General features: G+C 43.5%; 2 protein-coding genes across 5 annotated transcripts in view; one reads left to right on the top strand and one right to left on the bottom strand.

The window, feature by feature from the left end:
• Positions 1–13,599, top strand: part of LOC109512092 (protein shisa-6 homolog) — a 76,724-nt gene extending 63,125 nt beyond the window's left edge. For 2 of the 3 annotated variants that reach the window (XM_019863594.1, XM_019863592.1), the window contains 3 exons: positions 2,536–2,688; positions 5,717–5,820; positions 6,368–7,557. In XM_019863594.1, the coding sequence (XP_019719153.1) occupies positions 2,536–2,688; positions 5,717–5,820; positions 6,368–7,228 (1,118 nt within the window). In that variant the 3' untranslated portion in view covers positions 7,229–7,557. Of the gene's footprint in view, positions 1–2,535; positions 2,689–5,716; positions 5,821–6,367; positions 7,558–13,588 lie in introns of those variants that run through there. The other variant, XM_019863593.1, reaches the window with a different exon arrangement.
• A 2,977-nt stretch (positions 13,600–16,576) lies between these two features.
• dnah9 (dynein, axonemal, heavy chain 9) overlaps positions 16,577–23,294 on the bottom strand; it is a 119,383-nt gene continuing 112,665 nt past the window's right edge. The window contains exons 76-79 of one of the 2 annotated variants that reach the window (XM_019863599.1): positions 21,598–21,780; positions 20,295–20,548; positions 20,057–20,192; positions 16,577–17,180 (exon numbers count right to left, since the gene is read on the bottom strand). In XM_019863599.1, the coding sequence (XP_019719158.1) occupies positions 16,953–17,180; positions 20,057–20,192; positions 20,295–20,548; positions 21,598–21,780 (801 nt within the window). In that variant the 3' untranslated portion in view covers positions 16,577–16,952. The remainder of the gene's footprint in view (positions 17,181–20,056; positions 20,193–20,294; positions 20,549–21,597; positions 21,781–23,294) is intronic. The other variant, XM_019863598.1, reaches the window with a different exon arrangement.

Here is a 23,294-nt window from a genome sequence, read left to right as displayed (position 1 = left end):
GTGGGCGTTTTGGGTGGGGGGGGGGGGGGGGGTGGGGGGGGGGGGGCGCTGCGCCCATGACTGCAGCTCTGCGCCGCTCCACAGACTTGCAGGCTCACATGGGAGAACCAGATAGAGCACGAGCGAGTGAGAAAATGAGAGCGGGGGGCCTTGTAAACGGACGAGTAAGAATTAAGGAGCAAAAGTGGGTGGCGGCATGGTTGGCTCGATAAAAATTGACGGAGCGTGGAAGTCTGCGGCGGATGGGAGACGCGGGGAGGATCGCAAAACGAGCGCAATTCGCGGGAAGGCGCGATAAAGTAGAAAGGTGAAAGTAGAAGGAGCCTCCCCCCTTGCCGTCTTCGCGGCATCGCATCGCACCACGTCGAGCCAGAGCAGGCGTAGCTGCCCGACACTGTTCCCGATGACAACTCGCTTGCGCTGTCACAAGCAGGGGTCACTCTCCAGGCATACATCTGTTGTTTGCGGTCTTGTCTCCGTCTCTGTTTTTCTTTTCCCAATCTGTTAGACACTGCTTGCGCCCATCAAATCCCGTCACTTGTCAAGTCCGTCCTGCGCCAAACACCCACCGAGTCCCCCGATATTCATAAAGTATGACCCTCCCCACCGCCCTAACTTTGCTGTCACGAAAGCCAGTTGGAGTTTTTTAAACCTGCAGCCGTTCCCCGAGGCAGAGTCGCTTAAATTTAGTGCTTTAGCTGAAGTCCGGGCAAAGAAACAGCTCCCTTGAATAAGTCGACGGCGAAGGCAGGTGTTAAGCTGAGATAGCCACGCAAGGTTTGAGACACGCTGTCACTCCAGTCCCATCAAAGCAACAATATTGGCGCTCATCGAGACGGACAAAATTGTTCTAAAAAGCCGTCTTTCGCCCTTTCTTTTTCAAGACGATTTGAAAATGAAACAAGACTTCACTTCTACGAATTGGCCGCAGCATGCTGACACACCCCCGAAGTGCAGTTGCGGGCGGCCGAAAAAGTGTTTTTGGATTGCGCCGTTGTCTAACTTGATCATCAAGACTTTTTAACTCATTGGGTTTGAAATCGCTCCATTTTTTCCAAGTTGCCGCACACAAGAAAAGCATCTGGATTGAGAGACATTTTTAAGTCAATCTATAAGAATAAGAAAACCTTTATTCGTCTCACAATTGAGAAATTTCCAATTCACAGCAGCAAAGTTATGAAAGGATGAAAGTAGAAGAACAAAAAGCATCGGAGCTGCCGTAAAGGCAGCCACTCTCGCGGCGCCATCTTGAAGCCCGATTTTGCTTACAACGAACACCTTTAAAATGTAAACGTCATTATAACGACCAGATTTTTCACACGAAATAGTGAAAAGGCCTTCGTTACAATGAACGGTTGGGAAGCTAACTGCTGCCACGACCTTGCTTATTATGAACAAAATGCACAGCGGGGGATTCCGATTCCCCTGAGTTGCTGAGCAACACTCCGGATCGATCGCGCGGTCCTGAGCACACGGTCTGAAAACACATCCGGTAAACGGAAGCAAATCTCGCCGTCTGTGAAGGCTGAAAGTGTCTCTCACTTTGGAAAGGGGAGTCTCCCGGACGAAGCTCAGCACGGGACTACGAATTCGCAAGGTTGAGAATTTCGACAATCATCCGTCATGGCAATAAAAACATGGCGGAATTCCAGGCCAACTGATTGAAAGACGATCGGAAACGTCTTCGGCGTGCGGCACATCTTGAACTGGAGAAGGCACTTTTCACTTGCTGACCGAATATCTTATAAAATCATTTTGTCTTCATATATAGTAACTGACATGCTTATACTGTATTACATGATCTTGCTTTTACATCTAGAAATGTTCATACCGTATTATACATCGTAGTGGCGGCCATTTTATTGGAAATGGTGACAACGAACTACAGTTTTAAACGTACGGATTCGGTTCGGTCCCTCGAAGTGCGTAACGAGGTTGGACTGTCGTAAAGATGAGAGGTCTAACGGAAACAATCCAGCGGATTGTATTTGTATCATGCTCTGGGTTAAATTTCACTTCGCCATTAACTCGACGGAAAAAAAACAAACTCATTCACCCCCAAAGACGTTTTTAAACGTCTTTTCAGACTTGGTCCAGAATTGGCTGCTACTGAATGAGTTTTTAATCGTCAGCCAGAGCATTTGTGCAGAACTAAAATTACCGAGGACAATTAATTTTTTGCCATAATTAGTTGCGGCATCCAGGGCCAAACGAAATGCAAAATATATGACAGGCACTTCCTCTGCTCACTGACTTCTGCAGAAATCGAACCACTGAGTCGAAAATTTTTTCATGCCACGGAATCCTGCAAGATTGGTTTACAGCAAATCTGCCTCCGGGAAATATTTGAAGGACTAAGAACTCCCAAGTTCAATCTTTGCTTTTTTCCGTCTCAGCGGGTGGTCTTCCATCGTGCTTTTACGCTTTTTTTTTTTTCCAAACGGGGAGAAAGGTGGGAAGGAGAAGCCAGAACTGCCCATTTCTTTTTTTTTTCCTCCTTTCTATGTGTCTGTATATGTATGTACGTGTCTCTAGACAACAATCGGATAAGTGGCATCCTGACCTCGCAGACGGAGCCCTACGACCTGTCTTTTTCACGCTCCTTCCAGAGTCTGTCCCACCTGCCGCCCTCCTACGAGGCGGCCGTCAAAGCCGACCTCAGCCGCTTCTCGTCCCTGAAGAAACTGAGTAGGTCCAAGTTCACAGCACTGATGCAAGAGCAGGATCCCCTGATGCATGATTATTTTTGGGTGCCTTGATCGATGCGACCTTGACCACATGTTTTTTCAAGGCTATCATGTCAGTCCCCTTGTGAGATAACTTTAGCGAGGAGGCGGCCGTCAAAGCCGACCTCAGCCGCTTCTCGTCCCTGAAGAAACTGAGTAGGTCCAAGTTCACAGCACTGATGCAAGAGCAGGATCCCCTGATGCATGATTATTTTTGGGTGCCTTGATCGATGCGACCTTGATCACATTTTTTTTTTAAGGCTATCATGCCAGTCCCCTTGTGAGATAACTTTAGCGACTACAAAACTACTAGACCAAAACTATAATCAGGGGGAAAAAAAAAATCTTGAAATTACCATTTGTGAAGACAGTGGAACCTCTGAAGTCAAATGCAATCGGCTCCCAAATTGATTTCTGATTTATTTGGATTTCAAAACAATCGCGCGTGCCACAGATGCTTTTTAATCAAAGATTGTCACAAGTGTCAAGTGTAAAAAGATCGACGGTAGCCCCCCCACCCTCAAATCCATATTCTGGATTTGCATTCCCTTTTTGTTGCAATATATTTTTATTTTTTTTGCGCAATTGATAACTTTCATTTATTTTCTGCCTCACATTTATTTTGGAATGCAATTGCAATGTCGTCTACTGGATTGCAGCGCGCTATTTAGTTTGACGCAGTGGACATTTGCGAGGACAAGAAAAGCTCACGTCACACATGAACCCTTTCAGGGACAGCGGGAACGACAGTCGACATCTTATCATTTTGTCAGGTTACAAAGTGCATGAAAGGGTTCAGATGCTTCAAATTCCAAATCGTACAACCTCACGGCCATTCAACTTTAGAGTTTCCACTGTGCAGTCAATTTAATCCGCCGATGTATCCCCCCCCCCCCCCCAAAAAAAACAAAACAAAACAATGACTCATTCTCTTCTTTCTGTGTTCCACAACTGCACTTGAATCATACGTTGTCGCTGTCTAACGCCTTTCCCGGGCTCGGTATTGATTTCATGGTGCGTTTGGTGGCTTTCTGGAGCACAATGCGGTCTCATCTCATGACATTCTTAAAGTGGAACACACAAATATTCCTTAAGGCTTGTGTAATTTCATCATTCCCGCCTCACTTCACTTGCTGGCTCGCAGTCAAAGCGAGGGGAGCCATCGACAATGCCTTCCATCAGGTCTCACTCGGTACGGCTCACGCATTCTTTAGCTGACAAGCACGAGTACGGCAAAGTGACAAGGGGGGGGGGGGAGATGCACTGCCTTTTGCCGTTTTGGAGAATAAACACTTTTGTTTTGATGGGTCATAATACTACAGTCGAACAAAATATAGAATATGAAGAGAAGAAGCGCGTTTAACCCTTTCAGGGACAGCTTATCAGGTTGTCATTATTTGTGCATGAAAGGGTTAAAAGCTGATAATTGGAAAATATAAGGGATGGTCCATCAGTCTTCACCAGAAAGGCCCAAAAGGTTCTACGGTTGCTGCTATTGTGACATAACTACCGTCAGCGTCGCAATGGATGGTGCTGAAGGGGAAATGAGATGAGCCCTTTTTTTTCAGGGAATGCTTATGAATGCAAATTGCGATCGAATGGAAGAAAAAGAATTGGTGCTCCGCCAGGCAGTGTACCTGAACATTACAAGTTCTTATTTTCAACGATGGTAATACGGTTGATGAGTGTGCAATGCGTGCATTATACCGCGGAAAAGGAACATTTTGTCATGAGGCATCGATTTGCGGAAAGAAGGCGGGACTTGCCGCTGAAGGGGATTTTGGCGGCGAGTAGCCTTGACGGGTGGCATCGACAGCGCCTCGCGCGTATCGCTCAGACTGAAAGGTCGCGTATGAATTCTCAAGAAGGCTAACGTTTGCTCCGGTTTTGAATGACACCCTACCTCTTACGACATGAGATGATTTCACATTTGTGTCAAGCGCTCAGGAAGAACAAACAATGACATTTTGTGTAACTATTGATGTCAAAATGATCGCAACAGTTATTAGGGATGTTTGATTCCACTGTTTTTTTTTTTTACAATTTTTTGAATACAATCCCGAGTACAGATACCCCCCAGCTACTTTGGGACATAAAAATTTCATTGAACAATATGATGCAAAATTGCGAAGAAAGACCTCTTTGGGACGCAGATGATGATTTGTCCATGTGTCTGACTGCCGCAATTATCAAGCCAAATAACACTGAGGAAAACTTTTTTATTTATTATTATATTTATTTATTATTATCATTTTTTTTCCTGCCTTTAGTAGTGGCTGGTACACGCCACAAGTATGCGATACCTTAAAATGAGGCCAGTTTCGGCTTTGAATGCACTTGCTTCATCTCAAATTCCAAAAACATACGTTTGGTTAAATGAACACTGTAAATTGTCCGTCGGCGTTAATGTGAGGGTGAATGGTTGTCCGTATCAGTATCAGTTAAAAAAAAAAAAAAAAATCTAATTTGCATTTCTTTGCATGGTTTCACGTGGCAAGTTGTTGCTTTCTCCATGAGTGTCTGGAAAATAATATATATTCTAGCCTGAATGCATGTTAATTATGTACATGACATCTATTCAAAATACACACCCGTCATTTGTGCGGTGTTACTCGATGCTCTTTAGCATGTACTGGATGCCACGTGTCGATGTGATGTGACAATGTCTGAATCTCCTTTTGTGTGACCTTTGAGAAATCCCCTCCCTACCCCCACCCCCCATCCCCCTCCAGCCAGAGCCTCCTTTAGGCTTCCCAATCTGGACGTGTGGACATTATATGTGCCTGGCATGTAATATAATCTGACTGCAATTCTCAGTCTCCTCTCGACACAATGATCTTGTAAAGGTGACAGTCTGTTCTCCGGAATGAGAAATGTCTTGCTCTTGATCTGCATTCTTCCCCTTGCCTTCCAACAGGAAGAGATTCTCTCTATAGCTCCGCTTCAAGCTCTTGCATCTGTTTTTATCCCTTCCTCATTTTCCTCTGCAGCAGATAAAGAAGTTGAGGACTACTACTCTCGTAAGCGACACCTGCCTGACCTGGCAGCGCGAGGCACTCTTCCCTTGCACGTTCTCAAAATCACTCAAGACCAGGTGGGTCAACAGATGCTGGTTTGCTTCTGAAAGACAAATGATCAGTCTTATATTTGAGTCTTGAAAAATCATTCTGGCTTAACCGTCGGTTGTCATTCCTTCTCTGCAATTTTTGTTGATATTATTGGCGCTGGTAGGGCTGTCAAGCAGCTTACAAATCGGAGACACTTCGTCTGTCGAGTTACCCCACAAAGTAAATACAAACCACATCAGGTTGTACTGATTAGAACACGGCTAGGTCGGAATCAGTCCCTCTTCGATAAATACAGTAACGCCCTATGGTGACATCATCAGTAGGTGAATGTGGAGTGAACGGATCGTCAACCCTAGAAAATTGCCACACATTAATAAGGGAAGACAGGACCTAACATCCATCCATCCATTTTCTGATCCGCTGATCCTCACAAGGGTCGCATGCCGGAGCCTATCGGAACTGTCTTTGGGCGGTAGGCGGGGGGATACCCTGAACTGGCTGCCAGCCAATCACAGGGAGACTTAACAATTTCCTTTTTTTTCTGCTCTGCCCCACCCTTATTCTGTTCTCCAGCATCGGGAACAACAGCAGCTTCAAAGTCAGGTTCCACAGTCTTCCATCATGCAGGCAACTTCCCAGTCACAGTCCTCCCAACAGCAGTCCCAGCAAAGGCAGAGACCCCGCCGCGTCCAGAGAGCCATGTCCCAGGATCGGGTCCTGTCCCCACAGAGCGCCCCGCAGCAGGATTACAACACGTCGTCTAATGGTATGTCCCCTTACGGAGGCCGAATCCTCTCGGACGAACAGCTGCTATCTGCCGAACGGCTTCGATCCCAGGAACGCCTACTTCCACAGGACCGCTATACTTCCCAAGACCGCCTGTACACCAAAGACTGCATGTACTCCAAGGACCGACTTCTCTCACAGGATCACCTCTACTCAAAAGACCGCCACTACTCTCAAGAACGACTCTACTCACAAGATCGCCTGTACTCACAAGACCGCCTTCTATCCCAGGATCCTTTGCTCTCGCCGGACAAGCTGATGATGTCGCTGAAGCGCGGCATGGTCAGTAGTATTTCCGGCGGGTTTTATGGAAGCGACAAGTCCATGTCGCGTGCCATCTCGCACACGGACGTCTTCATACCCACCACGCCTCTTATGGATCGCTACAAGATGACCAAAATGCACTCCCATCCCAGTGCCTCGAACAACGGCGGCGGCGGAGTCAACGCTGGAACTCCCGGAGCGGTAGCAGCCCCGCACTCCAACACTTTAGCAATGAACCAGACTGTATCCAAGCGGCAGGCGTTTGCCGCCAGACGGACTCACACCGTGGAGCAGCTCCACTACGCCCCGCAGCATCACCAGCAACAACAACAACAACATCCACAGCACTACCGCACAGGAAGCAAGACTGAGGTGACAGTGTAAAAACGGCAACCACGGAGTGCCTGAACTGCACAGACAAAAAAACAACATCGTGTCATTGGCTTTGGTAGGCCGATGTGCTCACTACTCAAGAGTAGGACAGTAGTGATTTCATTTTATTTTGACCCATGTCCCAGGACCAAGAACATCCACTAGCTTAAAGTGAGAGACCGGTAAAATGAGCTACACTGTACACGACATTCAGATTTTTTTAATTTGGGAGGTAAAAAAAAATGGTCACTTTCGTAGGACAACCATCGTTCCCTTCTCGCTTCATTCTCTTATTCATGGCCTCGGCCTCATTCCAGGTCTTTTGAAGTCTCGACTGACCCCGCCCCAATTTAACAAACCCCCAACCAAGGCCCTCTCCCCAGGTCCTCCCCCCACACCCAACCGCCCGCCCCCAACCCCACCCCCTCCATTGTCCAACCAATCGACTTTGATCTATCCATGAGCTTTTCTGGCAAAATTGAAAGGGCTTTACGCAGAGAAACCCACGGTCCAAATTTCTCCTCGATTTCTGATGTGCAACACAGATGAAGAGCTTGGATGAACCTGTAATAAATAACGTTTATAAATATATAAATAAATTGATTAAAAAAAAACAAAAACAAAAAACATTTGTGCACTCTCTGTCCTACTCATAACTATAAAGCATCTCGAAGCGAGAAGCTGAAATGGGTGTTAGTTGCACTCTCTGGTGCTTCTAACAGATGTTCCATTTCGAAAAACGTTAAGTGGTTATGTGGGTTACAAAGCACAATTATTAAAAGGGTGGGGGGGATTATATTGTTTCAGAGTTTTTAGTAATGGCTAGCAATTTTTTTTTTTTTTTTGCAAGCAAACCATGACAATGATATATAAATATTTCTTGGTTTCTTTTGCTTCAAGTAGATGATTGTAAATACGCTATAGTAGAAACATTATCCTGGACAGATCTGAACTGAATGGACTTCGTATTAGACTGTCTGTTGGAAATAGATTGTTTCAAAGAACAACGACAAATTATCACTGTTTTGTGCGTTGAGATTAGAAACCCACTTAACCGAGTATCTGACAGGAAAAAAAAAACAACTACTATACTGTGTGTGTGTGTCTTTACAAATCTGTTTGTAGGGAGAAAAGGAACGACGGTGTGAAGATTAAAAATAAAAAAATAAAAAAAATGTATACCACTGTTCATACTTGGATGTGTACCGTGTTCCATTGACATCACTGAAGTTGAACATTATGGTTATAAATGCTTGTAGGGACAAATAAACATTCATATTTTTCTAAACATTCAATATTGGAGACTGCCTGCGTCGTGTGTTTTTATTCGCACCGCGTTACACTTGAGGATGACACAATGTGGCGTGCAAACATCGTTCGGGGGGTGTTAGATGTACGTTCATACTTGTGAAATGTGAAATTCAGTCACATCCTTCTTGAGTCACGTTTTATTGGCATTTCTAGTGACAATGGGCCAAGCTGAGTTTTGAAATATATATCTCTATAAATGCAAAATAAATACTGAACCTACTACTAAAAAAAATAAATTATGAATGACTTAAGGCTATTATTATGATTTTTTTTTACAATGTATAGTCTTGAACAATAACCAAAGCTTCCTGTTCTTGACCTTTCCTAGTGGCATGAAAATGTCACGCCTCAAACATTGAACTGGGACTTGTGCCCTCCCTTTTCTTTATTTTTTTTAGTCCCCCTCCCCTTCGGTGACTATGGATGAGCCTATTAAATTGTTTTAGTTGAAATGAGAAGCACAGACAGAAGTCATAAGTCTCTATAATTCAACTGAACTTTAACATCCGGCGTCCATAAGAACAAGACTAGTTATATTGCATATACTGTAATGCACGACATTTGGCATTTCAGCTGCATGGGTGAATAAATTGCTCAGAACCTGAACTGAAGAAAAGTAAAATACAAACACTGGAGGATTTAAGTGCAAGTAAGAAATAAGAAATGTCATGTATTCTCTACAGTGCTTCTTTATGAGATACAGTACACACTATATCACTCTGGGGAGAATGACAGCTGGGACCCTTAAATATTAGCAGAGCACGGGTGTCCAAAGGCGAATTCTGGGAGGGCAGAAACCTCCCATACTTTAGTGTCAGGACATAAATTGCACTTTTACTTTGTATTTAAGACGAGAAGTGAGTTTCAATTTGGTTTAAAAAAAAAAAATCCATAAAACAACAACGAGTGACAACTTGAGATAAAACATTTTGAGCGGATGATATAACTAAAAAAAAAACAAAAACAAAAAGTGAGTATAATTAGCGCTTACAAGTCATGATAGAAATATTGGTGACGACAATTGAACTGAATGTACTTTTAATGTCAGGCATCCATATAATGCTTTGCTGACAGCTGTTATCCATTCTCATGACATGAACACGAATAGCAACTATGCGGCTCATGAGAATCTGTTCGGCATTGGGAGCAATTATTATGGATAGATAACACACACACACACACACATGCATTTTCACTGACCAGTGACAATAAAATGACTAACTGTGCAATCGAATGATACGTAGTACAAGATAAGGTCCGTTGTATAGCAAGCGACGTGACTGAACGCGACTGAAGAGCAACATAGCGCCCCCCCCAAAAAAAAAAATACAAATTCACTGTTGATGACTCACCAACACACAAAGCGATTTAGGGCCGCACACGGACTAACATGCTGCAATGGATAAACTGGCTTCTCAGAAATGTTACTGGACCGTCATATTTTTCATTGCACCGCAAAAACATGTCATGATTGTCAAAGGCTGATCACACATTATATGCACACCCATATCGATAGATACATACAGTAGATAGATAGATAGATAGATAGATAGATAGATAGATAGATAGATTGATTGATGGAATGTCATTGTTACATTCTGATTTTTGACTCTCTTTGGTGTCTAAAGGAGTCAACACATTTGAAACACATCTCAGTAAAATGCAGTTCACTGCAAACCAGAACTAATAAACAGTGTTAAGTGAACTCGCCGTGTATGTGTCCTTGATTGCACGTTCTGGACCAGTCTATACTTGAACGTGAAAATATTATGCATACATGTGTAACATACTGGAACAGTGATAGCTGTGGAAATACAGTTTTGTGTTTCTAGCACGTTTGGTAGCATATTAACATTCCATGAAATTTTTGCTCCAAGATAAAAAAAAAAGGCGAAAGAGACATACTTCAACTGTGAAATCGATCCATGAAATTTTGGCACGAGATGACTGAACTACATGTGAGGCGATCGCGTTCACTATTTATTTGGAGCTTTGATTTTGAGTGAGTTTAGCAAGAATGAGAGTTCACTTCTTGAGAACAGCAGCTAATATTTAACCATATTTAGCATCTAGCCAGCAGGGAGGAACAGACTCACCCATGAACATTTTCCAAACTGTTGAGTTGACTTGGAGCGCTGCAGCTGTCATATCCAAGAGTTGAGGTCTCACTAGAACATAAACCAAGTGGACAGTTAGGAGCACGGCCTTTTTCAGTCAATAAATCAAACCATCTGCTGTCATGTTTTCTGATGCAAATCAGCACTTGATCTCTTTTTTTTTTTTTGGGCAGTTTGAATGAGACAACCTGAAAAATAGCCAAATGATTTTAATACCTACTTCATAGCATTATTTTTCTTTTGAACAGTGATTTCCTCTTTGCACAGTGTCTTGCTATTGTGATAGTTTGCATTGCAGTTGACTTGGTCAGCAGGATTTCCTTGTTGCACACATGCTGCCCATTTGCCAATCAGCTTGTTTTGTGGGTGGAGCCATGGAGGGAAAGGAGAGAGAATTTCATACCTCATGAAGGTTCTATTTGAGAAAAAAAAAATCTCTAAAGTTGTCCAAAATTTTTAACTGATACTAAACTTCAAAATTTTCTTCAGACTTCAGAATTACCACATCATTCTTTGTTTTAGTTCCTGTGATGTTAAGTCAAAAAAAAGGGAAAAAAGGAAAAAAAAAAAGTGATCATGCCAAAAAAAAAAAACCCCAGAAATTTAATTTGTTAAGCGTTATCGTCGTAAAACTCTCAAAAGTAAATATTCAATGAACATGTCAGTGCAGTACAAAAAGTTGGTCAGTCCATAGAGGTGGGTATTATTATTATTAATATTATGATTATTATTTTTTTTTTTACAACTTATTGATCATTCTAAAGTGTTGAAAACGGTTTACGCCCCCTGATTATTTGCTGTAGACGCTATAATATGTTGACAAACCAACTCATTATGATACAGAAATGGAAACTCAACACTGCAAAGACAAAAACTAATCATGAAAAAAAAGTAGAACCGTGAATGTCCTTTGGGAAAATTGTTCATAAAACACTTTTGGAATGACAGTGTGGCCTTCCTACTTTCGTTGGGCATTCTCATCCACATCACAAATATCTTCAGTTTCTATGAGCTACTTCAGAAAACTGGTTGGGCTAACATGTGACAATTTGTTGAGCCAAAGATTGTCACAATTCAACAGAGAGCCTTTAGAATAAATTTAGACCAACATGACGTGAGCAACTGATCATGTCGAAGCAGCAGAGAATTAATCATTTGCATGGACCACGAAATGAGCAACAGAATTTTTTTGATGTGCCGGAGCAGTTTTAAGAAATCCAATACTGATCAAAGAAATGGACCAAAGCAACTGAGAAACACTGTAAGGGCTCTCTTTTCATGCTGTGCAAGGGGCGGGTACGACAAAGTTTGGTTGTTTTCGCAGATATACGCCGCTTGGCGAAGATAAAAACGGCCTCCTGCACCGTTGTGGGTGTGAACACAGCTGCCATTATTTGCTAGCAATCAAAGAAGAAACCGATTCGTTGGAGTCCAGGCAATTGGTTGGAGCAGGCAAATTATGTTTTGAAGGAACTGTCAGCAGACCGCCATGGACAAAGTTGGCCAGGGAGGTCACAGATGACGGACAATGAAAGTTTCAATTTGGATGCCCCCACTGAGTTGCAGCAAGGGTGCACTGCTCATTTGGCCATCGTTCCCCAACATATTCGATAGTAATTCACAACACATTCTATGAAATGAGTTCATGATGCAGTGGTTGATATTATTGCCGATCTCACTGATTTTCATTTCCAGAATGTCATCAATCACCGATGGGTTTATTCTTTTGTAGACCAATAAATTAATCCATCCATCCATCCATCCATCCATTTTCCAATCCGCTTATCCTCACAAGAGTTGCGGGGGGTTCTGGAGCCTATCCCAGCTGTCTTCGGGCTGTAGGAGGGGGACACCCTGAACCGGTTGCCAGTCAATCGCAGGGCACACAGAGACGAACAAACATTCGCGCTCACACTCACACCTAGGGGCAATTTGGAGTGTTCAATCAGCCTGCCTTGCACGTTTTTGGAATGCGGGAGGAAAGTGGAGTTCCCAGAGAAAACCCACGCAGGCCCGGGAGAACATGAAAACTCCACACAGGAAGGCCGGAGCCAGGATCGAACCCACGACCTCTGCACTGTGAGGTCGACGCGCTAACCACTGTCCCACCGGGCTGCCCCAATAAATAAATACATCAATAAAAAATTAGGCATATGGGTGCCATACAAGTGTGGTACCGGAAATTCATTCATAGCTGTCCCCATGACTGGTTTAACATGTGGAGGCCAGTAGTTGCTGCCTCCACGGAAACAGCAGGACCAACAGAGTGAGGTCACCTGCGCAACAGGACAAAGACACAACAAGCACAAACTTTATTGCACTTTCTTTCGACACATTTTGAGTCCTGAGTTCATATGACATCTTCATGCATTTAACATTCAAATGCACGAAGATGTCAAAACTCCAAGATAAAAATAATTGCAACAGCCAAACGTAAAACCTCCAGTGAATGTCAGCTTGAATGTGGACCAAAAGATAATCAGTGCCATTATGAGGCACGGGAATCTGCCAACATGCACGCGGTAAGTGCTTTTGCCGTCAAACTAGTTTCTGCCGGAGTGCCTAAAAAGTACTCCGAATCCACCGTTGTCTTCCAGTTTATCTCCCCACGTGCAGCCCCCACAACCAAGCTATTTGTGATAATCCACTGATTGTAGACCGCTAACAGACATTTGTTTTACGACAGATGCCAGATTCGGATAAACATTTAATTAGCAACTCATCAGCTCTGTCAAAGCTAATTACCTCCGGCACCAGTCGCAGCCAAAAGCAGCTCCTTGCGCTGCTGGTCTGCACAGCGGTACTGCAGTCACTAGACTAGCGAAACGCCAGGCTGGGTGTATTGTCCCCAAATATTGTGGCCTAATCCACCCCTTCTGTCACCGTCAACTCTCCTGGGTGGGAGCAGTGAGGAGAATGACTTAGCGTTACAAACTGAGGCAAGATTGTGTCATTTATCAACACTTTCCACGCGCTATTATGAAAACGACTGCATGCAGAGCGTGAACTGCCCTTGCTGAATGCGGTGCGGGGTTTGGGAAGCGTGTTGGACACCTCACGAGTGGTTTCTCAGAGAGGGAGGAATTAATCTCTAAATCTTCCCCGTGTTCTGCGTTTCAAGTTATCGAGCGCTACAAATTTCAAATGGAAAATGGGCTCTCGCTTTTGTAGGGCTTTTTTTTTTTTTTTACCTACAAGGTACTGAAGCTCTTTTAACACTGTTTATTTCCTCATTCAACTTCTGATAAGGCAGCTTCAGCAGCAGGTAGCGGTTCGGTACCTTGGTCAAGGACTCGTCGACAGGGTCACAAGGGTTGAGGGTCAAACCTACAACCTTCGCGTTGGGAGACAACCACTCTCAAAGTTGAACCGTGCATAACTCGTTCAAAATTGACAGTTTTTCACGTTTTTTTTAAAGAATTCCGGCATTCAATCCATTTTTTTTTCACATGGCGGGGTGAAGAAGGGTCTGAAAATGCCAGTCAGTGTTTATCTCGGCCAGGAAGTGTCAGATGCTCAGGACATTCTCAGCAGAGGTGCTGTCACGTTGAAGCGGCCATGATTTATCCAGCCACAACACTCGCCTCTTCTCGTGCACTGAACGACGTAAACGCCGTGGAAGTTCTGGCCGTGGGAGTCCACATTTCAACTGTGTTGCTTTCTTCGGCGAGGGCATGACGTCAGACTCTTCCAATGAAAGCTCTGCTGTTTGGCCTTCACGGCGTACTCCAAGATTCATTACTCACCACCAGTGATGAGTCATTCACTCACTCTGCTCATTGCTTGACGACCTAACAGACGAGATTCATATAAAAGCATGAAGAAAAAAAAAATCTTCCCTGGCTGCAGACAGCTGAGGTCGAATTTATATACTCTACGATAATTACATTAAAGGGGAAAACGTTGGGTTTGAAAAATACCGTATTATATGTGACCACCAGTACTGGAATCCATTCTGAAACACCTCGGACTCTACGTTCAGCCGACAGCATATCCAGGTGTAATAAAAGGTAGAAATGAAAATGTTGAGTGAAGTTGAACATGTACGTGTGGATGCTGAATCAGTGCGATCATCCTCATGTAGACATTTGAATTTGGTGAGGGCGCATTCTAAACAGCAATGTCTCTCGAAAGGATTCACATTATTAGCTTCACTGGACCGACCAGTAACCAAGCAACCACCAGATGTCTCACACGTATACGGATGCTGAAGATGCCCCCACCGCCCACACACTCGTCAGAGATGACCATGTATCAGGGGCGGGAGGCGGTGCCTCACCAGATGTAACAGCCAGTATTTTCCTTCTTTCCAATACTGCTTGCAGAGTTCAGAATCAATTGCATCAAAAACATGAAGTGAGGTGACAAAATGTGTCAAATTTGCAAAATTGGTGAAAGGAAAAATAATAATAATAATTTAAAAAAAAAAAAATGCCCAAGTTTTTTTTCAATGTTTTTGGAAGACAAGATAATTCTTCTTGTGTTAAAAAAAAAAAGTCCGTAGTAGTTACCGTAATTTGACAAGACCATTTTCCGTCGCCCTTTTTGTTGAAATGACTCTACTCGGATGTTGTTGCCATTGTTTGTTATCATTTAGAGTTCGCCCAACACTACCTGTCTGGTGATGATGAGTCTCTGAGTGTCTTGGTGGTTTTGGTTTTCACTTGTGTGGGCATGGATGATCAATTTGTCATATTGGAAATAGTTGACTCGCCCCGCCCCCCCCCCCCCCCTCTCTCGCAGATCTGGCATCTGCTATTTCCTCTTTAAGTGTGTAAGATCAAAGCCCGTAAAGAAGAATGGTATACGCAACACATTAACTGTGTGGACAGCAACATCCATTTCCACCGAGAAAGGCCTTGTCATCTTTGTGCTGCAAGTGCAGGCAGCCGCAGGGAAGAATGAAAGCTCCCGTTGAAACAGCACTTTGGCTGCACGTGTGGACTGGGTGATTTTTTTTTTTTTTTTTTTTTACCTTATATCCTTAATCACCTTTAAAGCAATTACTTGCAGGCAGTGGTCTCGTTATTTTGTTGGCTAGTTTTTTTTTTTGTTTTGTTTTTTTCCCCACACCAAGCAGCCATTTTGCTTCACTGTAGGACAGTGCAGATGTGCATCGCAATAATTGTCGACCGTCTTAATGACTGGATGCATCCTAAGTGGCAGACACGGCTCCAGGTGGACCGTTCCCTCCCAGGGACAGAATGTCCATCTCTGCCATCAACCCAAAAAACAACAACTTTTCGTCATTGTTTTCAGTGGGACTGAAGTCAATCAATTTCTGCCATGTGAACATCCTCCTATCGTTTAAAAACATGATGAAAAAGGTCTGTTCTCCTCACATTCGGAAGGTCAACCGTAAAATGCCGCTTGAATCTGTGTTACGGTTGTTCTAACTTAAATTCTCACTCATGTATCATCCGTTCCACCCCCTTCACACCTACTTGTCTCTGAGTGCATTATTAAAGGCTCTCTAAATGACGGATGAAAAAAGAAATTGAAAAATGTGCCAGTATCTACCGTAAAGGGATCTATCTGCAAGAGCTGCTTTACAGATTGCCTTTTCTTTAATTGTAATCTAGGAAGGAATGACTGAACGGCAAGAGTGGCGTAGTGTCTGTTTGATCTCAGAGGAGGTTCAATTGGGATATTACCCTGGTAGGTGGTGAATGATGGGGAATTAAACTGTACTAAATTACATCCGGCGGCCCGGTGATCGACTGGTTTGAGTGTCGGCCTCACAGTGCAGAAGTGCAGAGTTCGATTCCGCCGGGTTTTCTCCGGGTATTCCGGTTTCCATCCACATCCCTAAAACATGCATGTCAGGTTAATGGAACACTCGAAATTGTCCCTCGGTGTGAGTGTGAGCGCAAATGGTTGTTCGTCAATGTGTGGACTGCGATTAGCCGGCGACCAGTTCAGGGAACCTCATGTTCATGAAGAGTGATGGAAGCTAAAGACAAGTAAAAGAGAAAGTATATGTAAGTGTGACTTGGGGAAACCCATTTGAAGTGAGCTGAATTTCAACGAATGTGCTGAAGATGGAGAATAAACTCATAAGAACTGCATCATTTCAGTTTAGCATACCGCCGCCAGTCTTATCTATTTATTGATCCTTTGCAATGCGGTAGATCCATGAAAAGCTATCCGAGAGACGTCATAAAATGCTTGACTTTTTTTTTTCCTCTCTCTCTTCAAAATAAAAGAAAATACAATCGGCATACGGTATCATCGGTTCAAACGTGAGCCGATCCTTGACCCTGTTGTACCATCACACAACCTTCACGTGAACGTTCCTGGAATCCTGCTTAGATCTGCAATAGCAAAGCAACTCCGGCCAGGGTCCACTTGGAGGACTTTTCTTTGGTCTTCAGGTTAAAGGTCCACACATATGTTGGCCCCCTTTGACGGGTCTTGTAAACCGGACACTGGTACATGTTCCTGTTGTCCTGTTTGTCCACTGGGATGGCCCTGATGAAGATGACCGGCATGGTAGGCGTGAGCTCTTTCAGTCGGGCGTCCACAATCAAGCCGGTGGGGGGGGGGGGGGGGGCGACAATCCAGTGAAGCACAGATTGACATCTGTCAAAGAACTAAGAAGTCATTAAAAACTCATTCACTCCCAAAGACGTTTTTAAACGTCTTTTCAGACTTGGTCTAGAATTGGCTGGTACTGAATGAGTGCAGCGAAAGCTCGTTATTATTTATTTTTTTCTTTTTCTTTCTTTTCTTTATTATTTATTTATTTTTTCCGCGAGGCATGCGGGACACTCACAGCACACGACGTTGACATAGTGTTTTTGAAAGTCAGCGGTGTTTGAGACAAAGTCAAAATGCCCTGCCTCCCCCCCCAAAAAAAAAAAAACACTCACTGAACACATTGAAACAGGGAGGTCTGTCTCGCTAATTAATCCTCCTACGTTTAGTGCCTGACAAACTGAAGTTTCGCCATGCATGCATAGAGGATTGCAGGGCTGCGTGTAAATCCTGATGACTTTGGGAAAGTCGGAGGACAAAAGGCTTAATTGAATCTGCAAATGATGTCAAACTTGAAGGAAGCGTCAAACATCAGTAACTTCCTGTGGGGTAAATAGTAAATACTGGCAAATGAGAGAAATCGCCAAGGAGGAATTCTGTCGTTAGGTGGTAGGGATCTGAAAAATATCCATCAATGCAAAAAAAAAAAATCACGGCGGCTTGCGTCAAAACATAATTCAAATATTAAGCAATTTTCACTTAGGTGTAATTCATATTAAAAAAACCCACTGGCTTGATTACCCTTCATAAAATGGTTTTCCATTCATTTGTGTCCTCCGTTGCAATCTAAAATCATCACCGCGACGTCGGACAAAATCTGCGAGGGGTGAACTCAAAGTACAGGTGTCACGGCAGAGGCCGAGCTGTGGATCCCCCTAACTTTCGTTCAGCAGGTGTTTGGCGACATTTTGGATTCGTCAAGAAAGAAGGCAATTTGGACAAGACGCATGCAACCTTGCAACCTGCAAATTTGCGTACCTAGTCGCCTGAAAAAGAGGCGGAGGGAAAAAGCATTGCAACTATTTTTAATTCATTTATTTTGCATCCACTACACTGAAAAATTGGTGTGTTGAATTTACTCAATTATATTTCATCAAGTGGATGGAGAAAATAAAATCCTCGGGCTTCAGATGTATTTTTATTTTGTTTGTCACTGTGTAGTATGCTTTAAAAAAAAAAAAGTTTCTTGAGCCATTGCATCGAGGACCTTAAATGTATCGTATTTTTTGCCAGTGTCTTGAGGCGGTCCTCCATGATGCCAAAGTACACGGCCAATCTGCACTGTCCTCTCGAGTTCTCATAAGGTGATCTTAAAATAAATAAATACATCAATAAATCAATTTAAAAAAATCCTTTCGCTGACATTGAATCCACATTGTCTCGGAATGGTCCATGTTAAGATCAACAAATAATACAGACTCATTGAACGTGAGACAAATAAGAGCAAATAAGGCCCCCTTTTTCTTGTGTCGACTGCAAAAACAAAACCCAAAAAAAAAAAAAAAAAAAACACATACTGTAACTCTCTGGTGTGTCAAGGAGGATTTCAAATCAAAGTCACTTCGAGCATATCAAATTCAGCGTCTCGCTTTCTTTTATGGATGATACCCCTTTGAATCAGAGGTGAACGTTATAAATATAGATGAGTGGTCTTATCATAAATCTTTGACATTTATTGCGACACATCTCGAGCTTGTCGCAGTACTGCTTAAGTCTCCTATTCACACTATTCCCCCCAGACACCGACACAAGACCGGCCTTTGGAGATGTGAGGAGGGCGGAAGGGGGCGGCGCGGGGGTGGGGGGAGTGGATGAGGTTGCTGCGAGAAGCTACCACCAAGTCATCTTAACTGAGAGTCTATTTGCCTGCGTCTCTAACTTTAATGAAGAAAAAAAAAAAAAGGAACCACTCAACGAAGGGGAGCTCTCTAAGTGTTCGAGTGCTCACTCTGCACATTCCCCAATTAACAAGTCTACGGGGGGATGCGACTTGAAAGCTCGGCAACATATTCCGCGTCGAGGTAGCATGCTTGGGATGGAGAAGAGAAGCGGAATGATGCGCAAGTGGGATGCCAAGTCCAAAAAAAAAAAAGCCACAAATGGAATGCAGAATCCCTGAAGGGAAGACATCTCCAACTGTATTTACTGAGGACGTTTTAAGGTGCATCGAAAGGTGAATTCACCCCCCGCCCGCCCATTTCCATGAGCTAGTCAGTCTTGCGTCTTTGGTTAGAGTTTGGACGTTAACCCTTTCAAGGACAGCGGTTACTAGAGTTAATGAAGGAATAATTATGTTTTTTTAGTTCTGGTAGGCGAGTGGTTCGCGCGTCGACCTCACAGTGCAGAGGTGCAGGGTTCGATTCCGGCTCCGGCCTCCATGTGTGGAGTTTGCATGTTCTCCCCGTGCCTGCGCGGGTTTTCTTCGGGTACTCCGGTTTCCTCCCACATTCCAAAAACATGCGTGGCCGGCTAATGGAATTGTGCATCGACCACTACAATGGACCCTTATGTGTGTTGCCATCCAGTGCCATTATAATTTTTTTTTTCCTGCCTCAAGACTAATTCCAAAAAAAAAAAAAAAATCCTGATGTGGGTTATTATTTGTGCATGAAAGGGTGAAGTACCAACGCTATACACTGTGCTTCATGATCAATCAAATAATCAATACACTCCCTTCGCCCTCAAGATCTTAATTCCTAATCTTACAAAAGACATTATTGCACGCTTGCGATTTTATGGTCACAGTTTTGGGAAGGACCATGAATCCGTACGGTCTTCCATTTTTAGTAACTGTGTCGCCATCGGTGTCGAGGCGGATGTCAACATACTTGTCTGCAGAAAGATCAGCAAAATCAATAAATAAGTCGAGCTATACCTGTGTGTCCCAGCGGGCCCCCTCCATGTATAGCCCATGAACGTAAGCCCCTTCTCGGGGTGAAGATATCAAGTCCTCGCGGTTCTTCTTGGTCACGTCACATTGCAGACTCATGCTATCCAAAGGCCACTCATTCCTGCCAATTTAAACATGGAATCGCTATATCACACCAAGCAATTCACAATTTCAAGCCGCCCGTCAAAAAAAAAAAAACAAAAAAAACCCTGCAGTGAAGTACTTGCGAGCCATGGTTTGCATGATGGCGGTGAGGAAGGACTGTGGGTTGAAAAAGCCGGTCAGCCACACCGCGCAAGGTAAGACAAAATCAGCTGTCCACACGTCCAGCTCCTTGATCCGGACCAACAGGTCAGAGAACCACAAAGCAAGGCCACATATGGAAGGGTAAGCACGCTTGGTCCAAGTCTCCGGTACCATGTCCAGGAAAATAGCGTTCTGCAGGGTCTCCATGTCACTGGTCATGGTTAGTTCCCCCTGAAGGATCAATACAAGACAGCAATCAAATATATATTAAAAAATTATGAAATTGGGATCTTTCAACTACACATTCAAGCAAGTCGGAGGAAATTGACCTCATACATACGCAGCACAAGCACGTCAGAACTGAAAAGAAAATAAAGTAAGCCGATCATGGCACTCAGGAAGAATGAGCGAGCGTGCGGGGCGACAATGGTGCACTCCACCCATTGACGCTGGAGCGAATCCATTGCTCACATCAATGCGTGTCAGTCACAAAATGGTTGGCGACGATGATCAACGTCGGGATATTGATCTACGTCAGCGTAGAACCTTCGTTAAAAATATTCGCGATGTGCAAATTCATCCACACTCGCGTTCGGGAGCGGCACACCATAGTTCACTTTCTATTGGGCCTCTATTTATTTTACTATGAAGGCAAAATATGATTCCATTTGCTGGTACAATAGACTCGATGGCTTTGAAATCACCGAGCCGATTTATCGGGCGCTAATAATGTTGAGAGATCCTCATAACTCCTGACAAACGGTTTTCTCCCTCCTTCTCTCTCTTTTCATTTCCTTGTTTCTAAATGTCTCGAGCAGACTCCACATACGGTTCCCGCATCTTTTTTACAACTTTTTAAGGCAGGTCTGAGTCAGCCGGTAGCAATTCTCACCCCCAAAAAAATAAATAAATGAATAAAATAAAAATAAAAGCCTTATTAAGGGGTTTGTGGGTGACGTGGGTGGACAGTCCACTTCTTTGTTTTCAAAATAAAAGCGAAGTTTGCCAGAATTACAAAAGCGCATTTCAAATGTTTCAGTCAGTGGGACTGTGATTTTCATTCATGAAACACGATGGAGGGGCACATGATAGGCCAATCGTAATTCACATAACCTATTTTCATTCGTCGGAGGCAAAAAGTGATTTTCGGCGAAATGCGGAACAACAGTGCCGCTCGGCGTTTGCCGTCGCGGCGCTAGGAGTTGATGGCATTTCGCCTGTGATGAGTTTACGTCTTAGAACTGAATATTTCATGTCTGCCTGCATTTTAATGATCTCACCTTGAGGCCCAGGCTGAGCTCATTGAGGGAACGTCTGATTTCTTGGGTGAGGAGATTCATGCGCTCGCACTCTTGCACGGCCACCACCTGGTAGGGAGTCCTCTCCTCCGCCTTTCCCAGCAGCTCAGAGATGTTAAACTCCTCGGGGAGTTTCTCAGTGATCTCCTCCAGCATCGTTCGCACCTTCAAATAAATGAACACATGAGAAGAATTGTTCCACCCCCTCCCCCACTCCCTCCACCCAATTTCTTTTTAATTCAATTGGATGATGTGACTCCATGGTTAAACGCCGGGGACAGATGACATTCACAGAAGGCTAATGTTGTATAAATTCAGCATTATCATAAACCGAGAAACTATTTTGTTCAAAGTAAACATGCCCATTAATATTTATGAGCCTTTTTTTGTTGCAATGATATGTTTTTTCCTCCCTATCAATAACAACCTAATCCCTTCAGAAAAAATAATGCTCACATGTTTTTTTTTTTTTTGGTGGTGGAAAGCTGTGTCGACATTTTTCCAAGGCAACCGGCATCGGTAATCTGTTGGTGGATTACGACAGGTGCCGGACAAAGGATATGAAGTCATCATATCTCTGGCTTTCTCGAGTTCAAATATCTGATCCCAGTTCGGCGGCGACGGAGCTCCCGCAATACAAAAAGGTCCTCTGAGGTGCTCATATGCTGAGACAAGTATCAGGTTTTTGGAGGTAAAAAGGTCACGTGGAGGGAGAGGTTTTATCATGGTCGAAAATTAGCATCGGGGGGGGAAAAAAAAGAAAGAAAAGAAAAGCTAAACTGGCTTTGATTCAAAGTTTATGAATTCATTTTCAACCATTATCCTGTTCATGTTGAATTATTCTTATTGTTATTCTTACTATTATGTATTTGTTTTTTTGTTCTTTTTTTAATGGAATTATGTTTATGTATTTATTTATTTTGTTTTGATGAAAGTGCAACAATGGAGTCATGCTAATGGGCGATGTTGGGGTATTTTTGACTGGAGTGAAATCCCTTCTCCTGACGCTTGTTCTGCTTTCTGCTCACACACACACACAAACACACACACGCTGGTTAATATAAATGTACTTTCTGCGTTACCTCATATTTAAAATAAATATGGTATTGATCTTGGCCACGATGCGGTATCAACTATAATGACCATCTTGAGAAGAAGTGGAGGCTTACTGCCTGGAGGTCCACATCATAATTTAGGTGTGAAGCTCATCATAGAATGGAGAAATCCATGAACTAAAAATCAAGAATTTGAACAAATGCTCATTGTATTAAAGAAAAGAAATGCGAGTCCCTGAACGGTATGAGAAGAGGTAGTGCACAATACTGCACACGTTTGCTTTTTTGGGACAAATAAAATTTACATCAAAGCTGCACTGAACCAAAAAGGAGACCAGCATATACAAAACACGATGGGTAAAGTCAACCCCGACAAGCTTTTCGCTGCATTTAGCGATAGAAAGTGTCACCTGTTGTCATCCTGCATTTGGAACCAGATGCACCTTCCCAAAATCGAGCATGAAATTCACATTTGTGGAGAGCCGTGCTTTGTATAGGAGCTTTAAGGTGACAGCTTGACTCTTCAAATCAGAATCATTACTTGTGTTTACATGCTGCATTTTTATTGCTCTCAAGATTCAAAAGTAATTGAGCGTGGCCCATGTACTTCAGCGAGAAGGGACC

The sequence above is a fragment of the Hippocampus comes genome, unplaced genomic scaffold, assembly GCF_001891065.2.
Source record: "Hippocampus comes isolate QL1 unplaced genomic scaffold, H_comes_QL1_v1.1 scaffold91, whole genome shotgun sequence".
NCBI classification, from domain to species: Eukaryota; Metazoa; Chordata; class Actinopteri; order Syngnathiformes; family Syngnathidae; genus Hippocampus; species Hippocampus comes.
The sequence above is the reverse complement of the archived record's forward strand: the minus strand, read 5'-3'. Positions and strand labels throughout refer to the sequence as shown.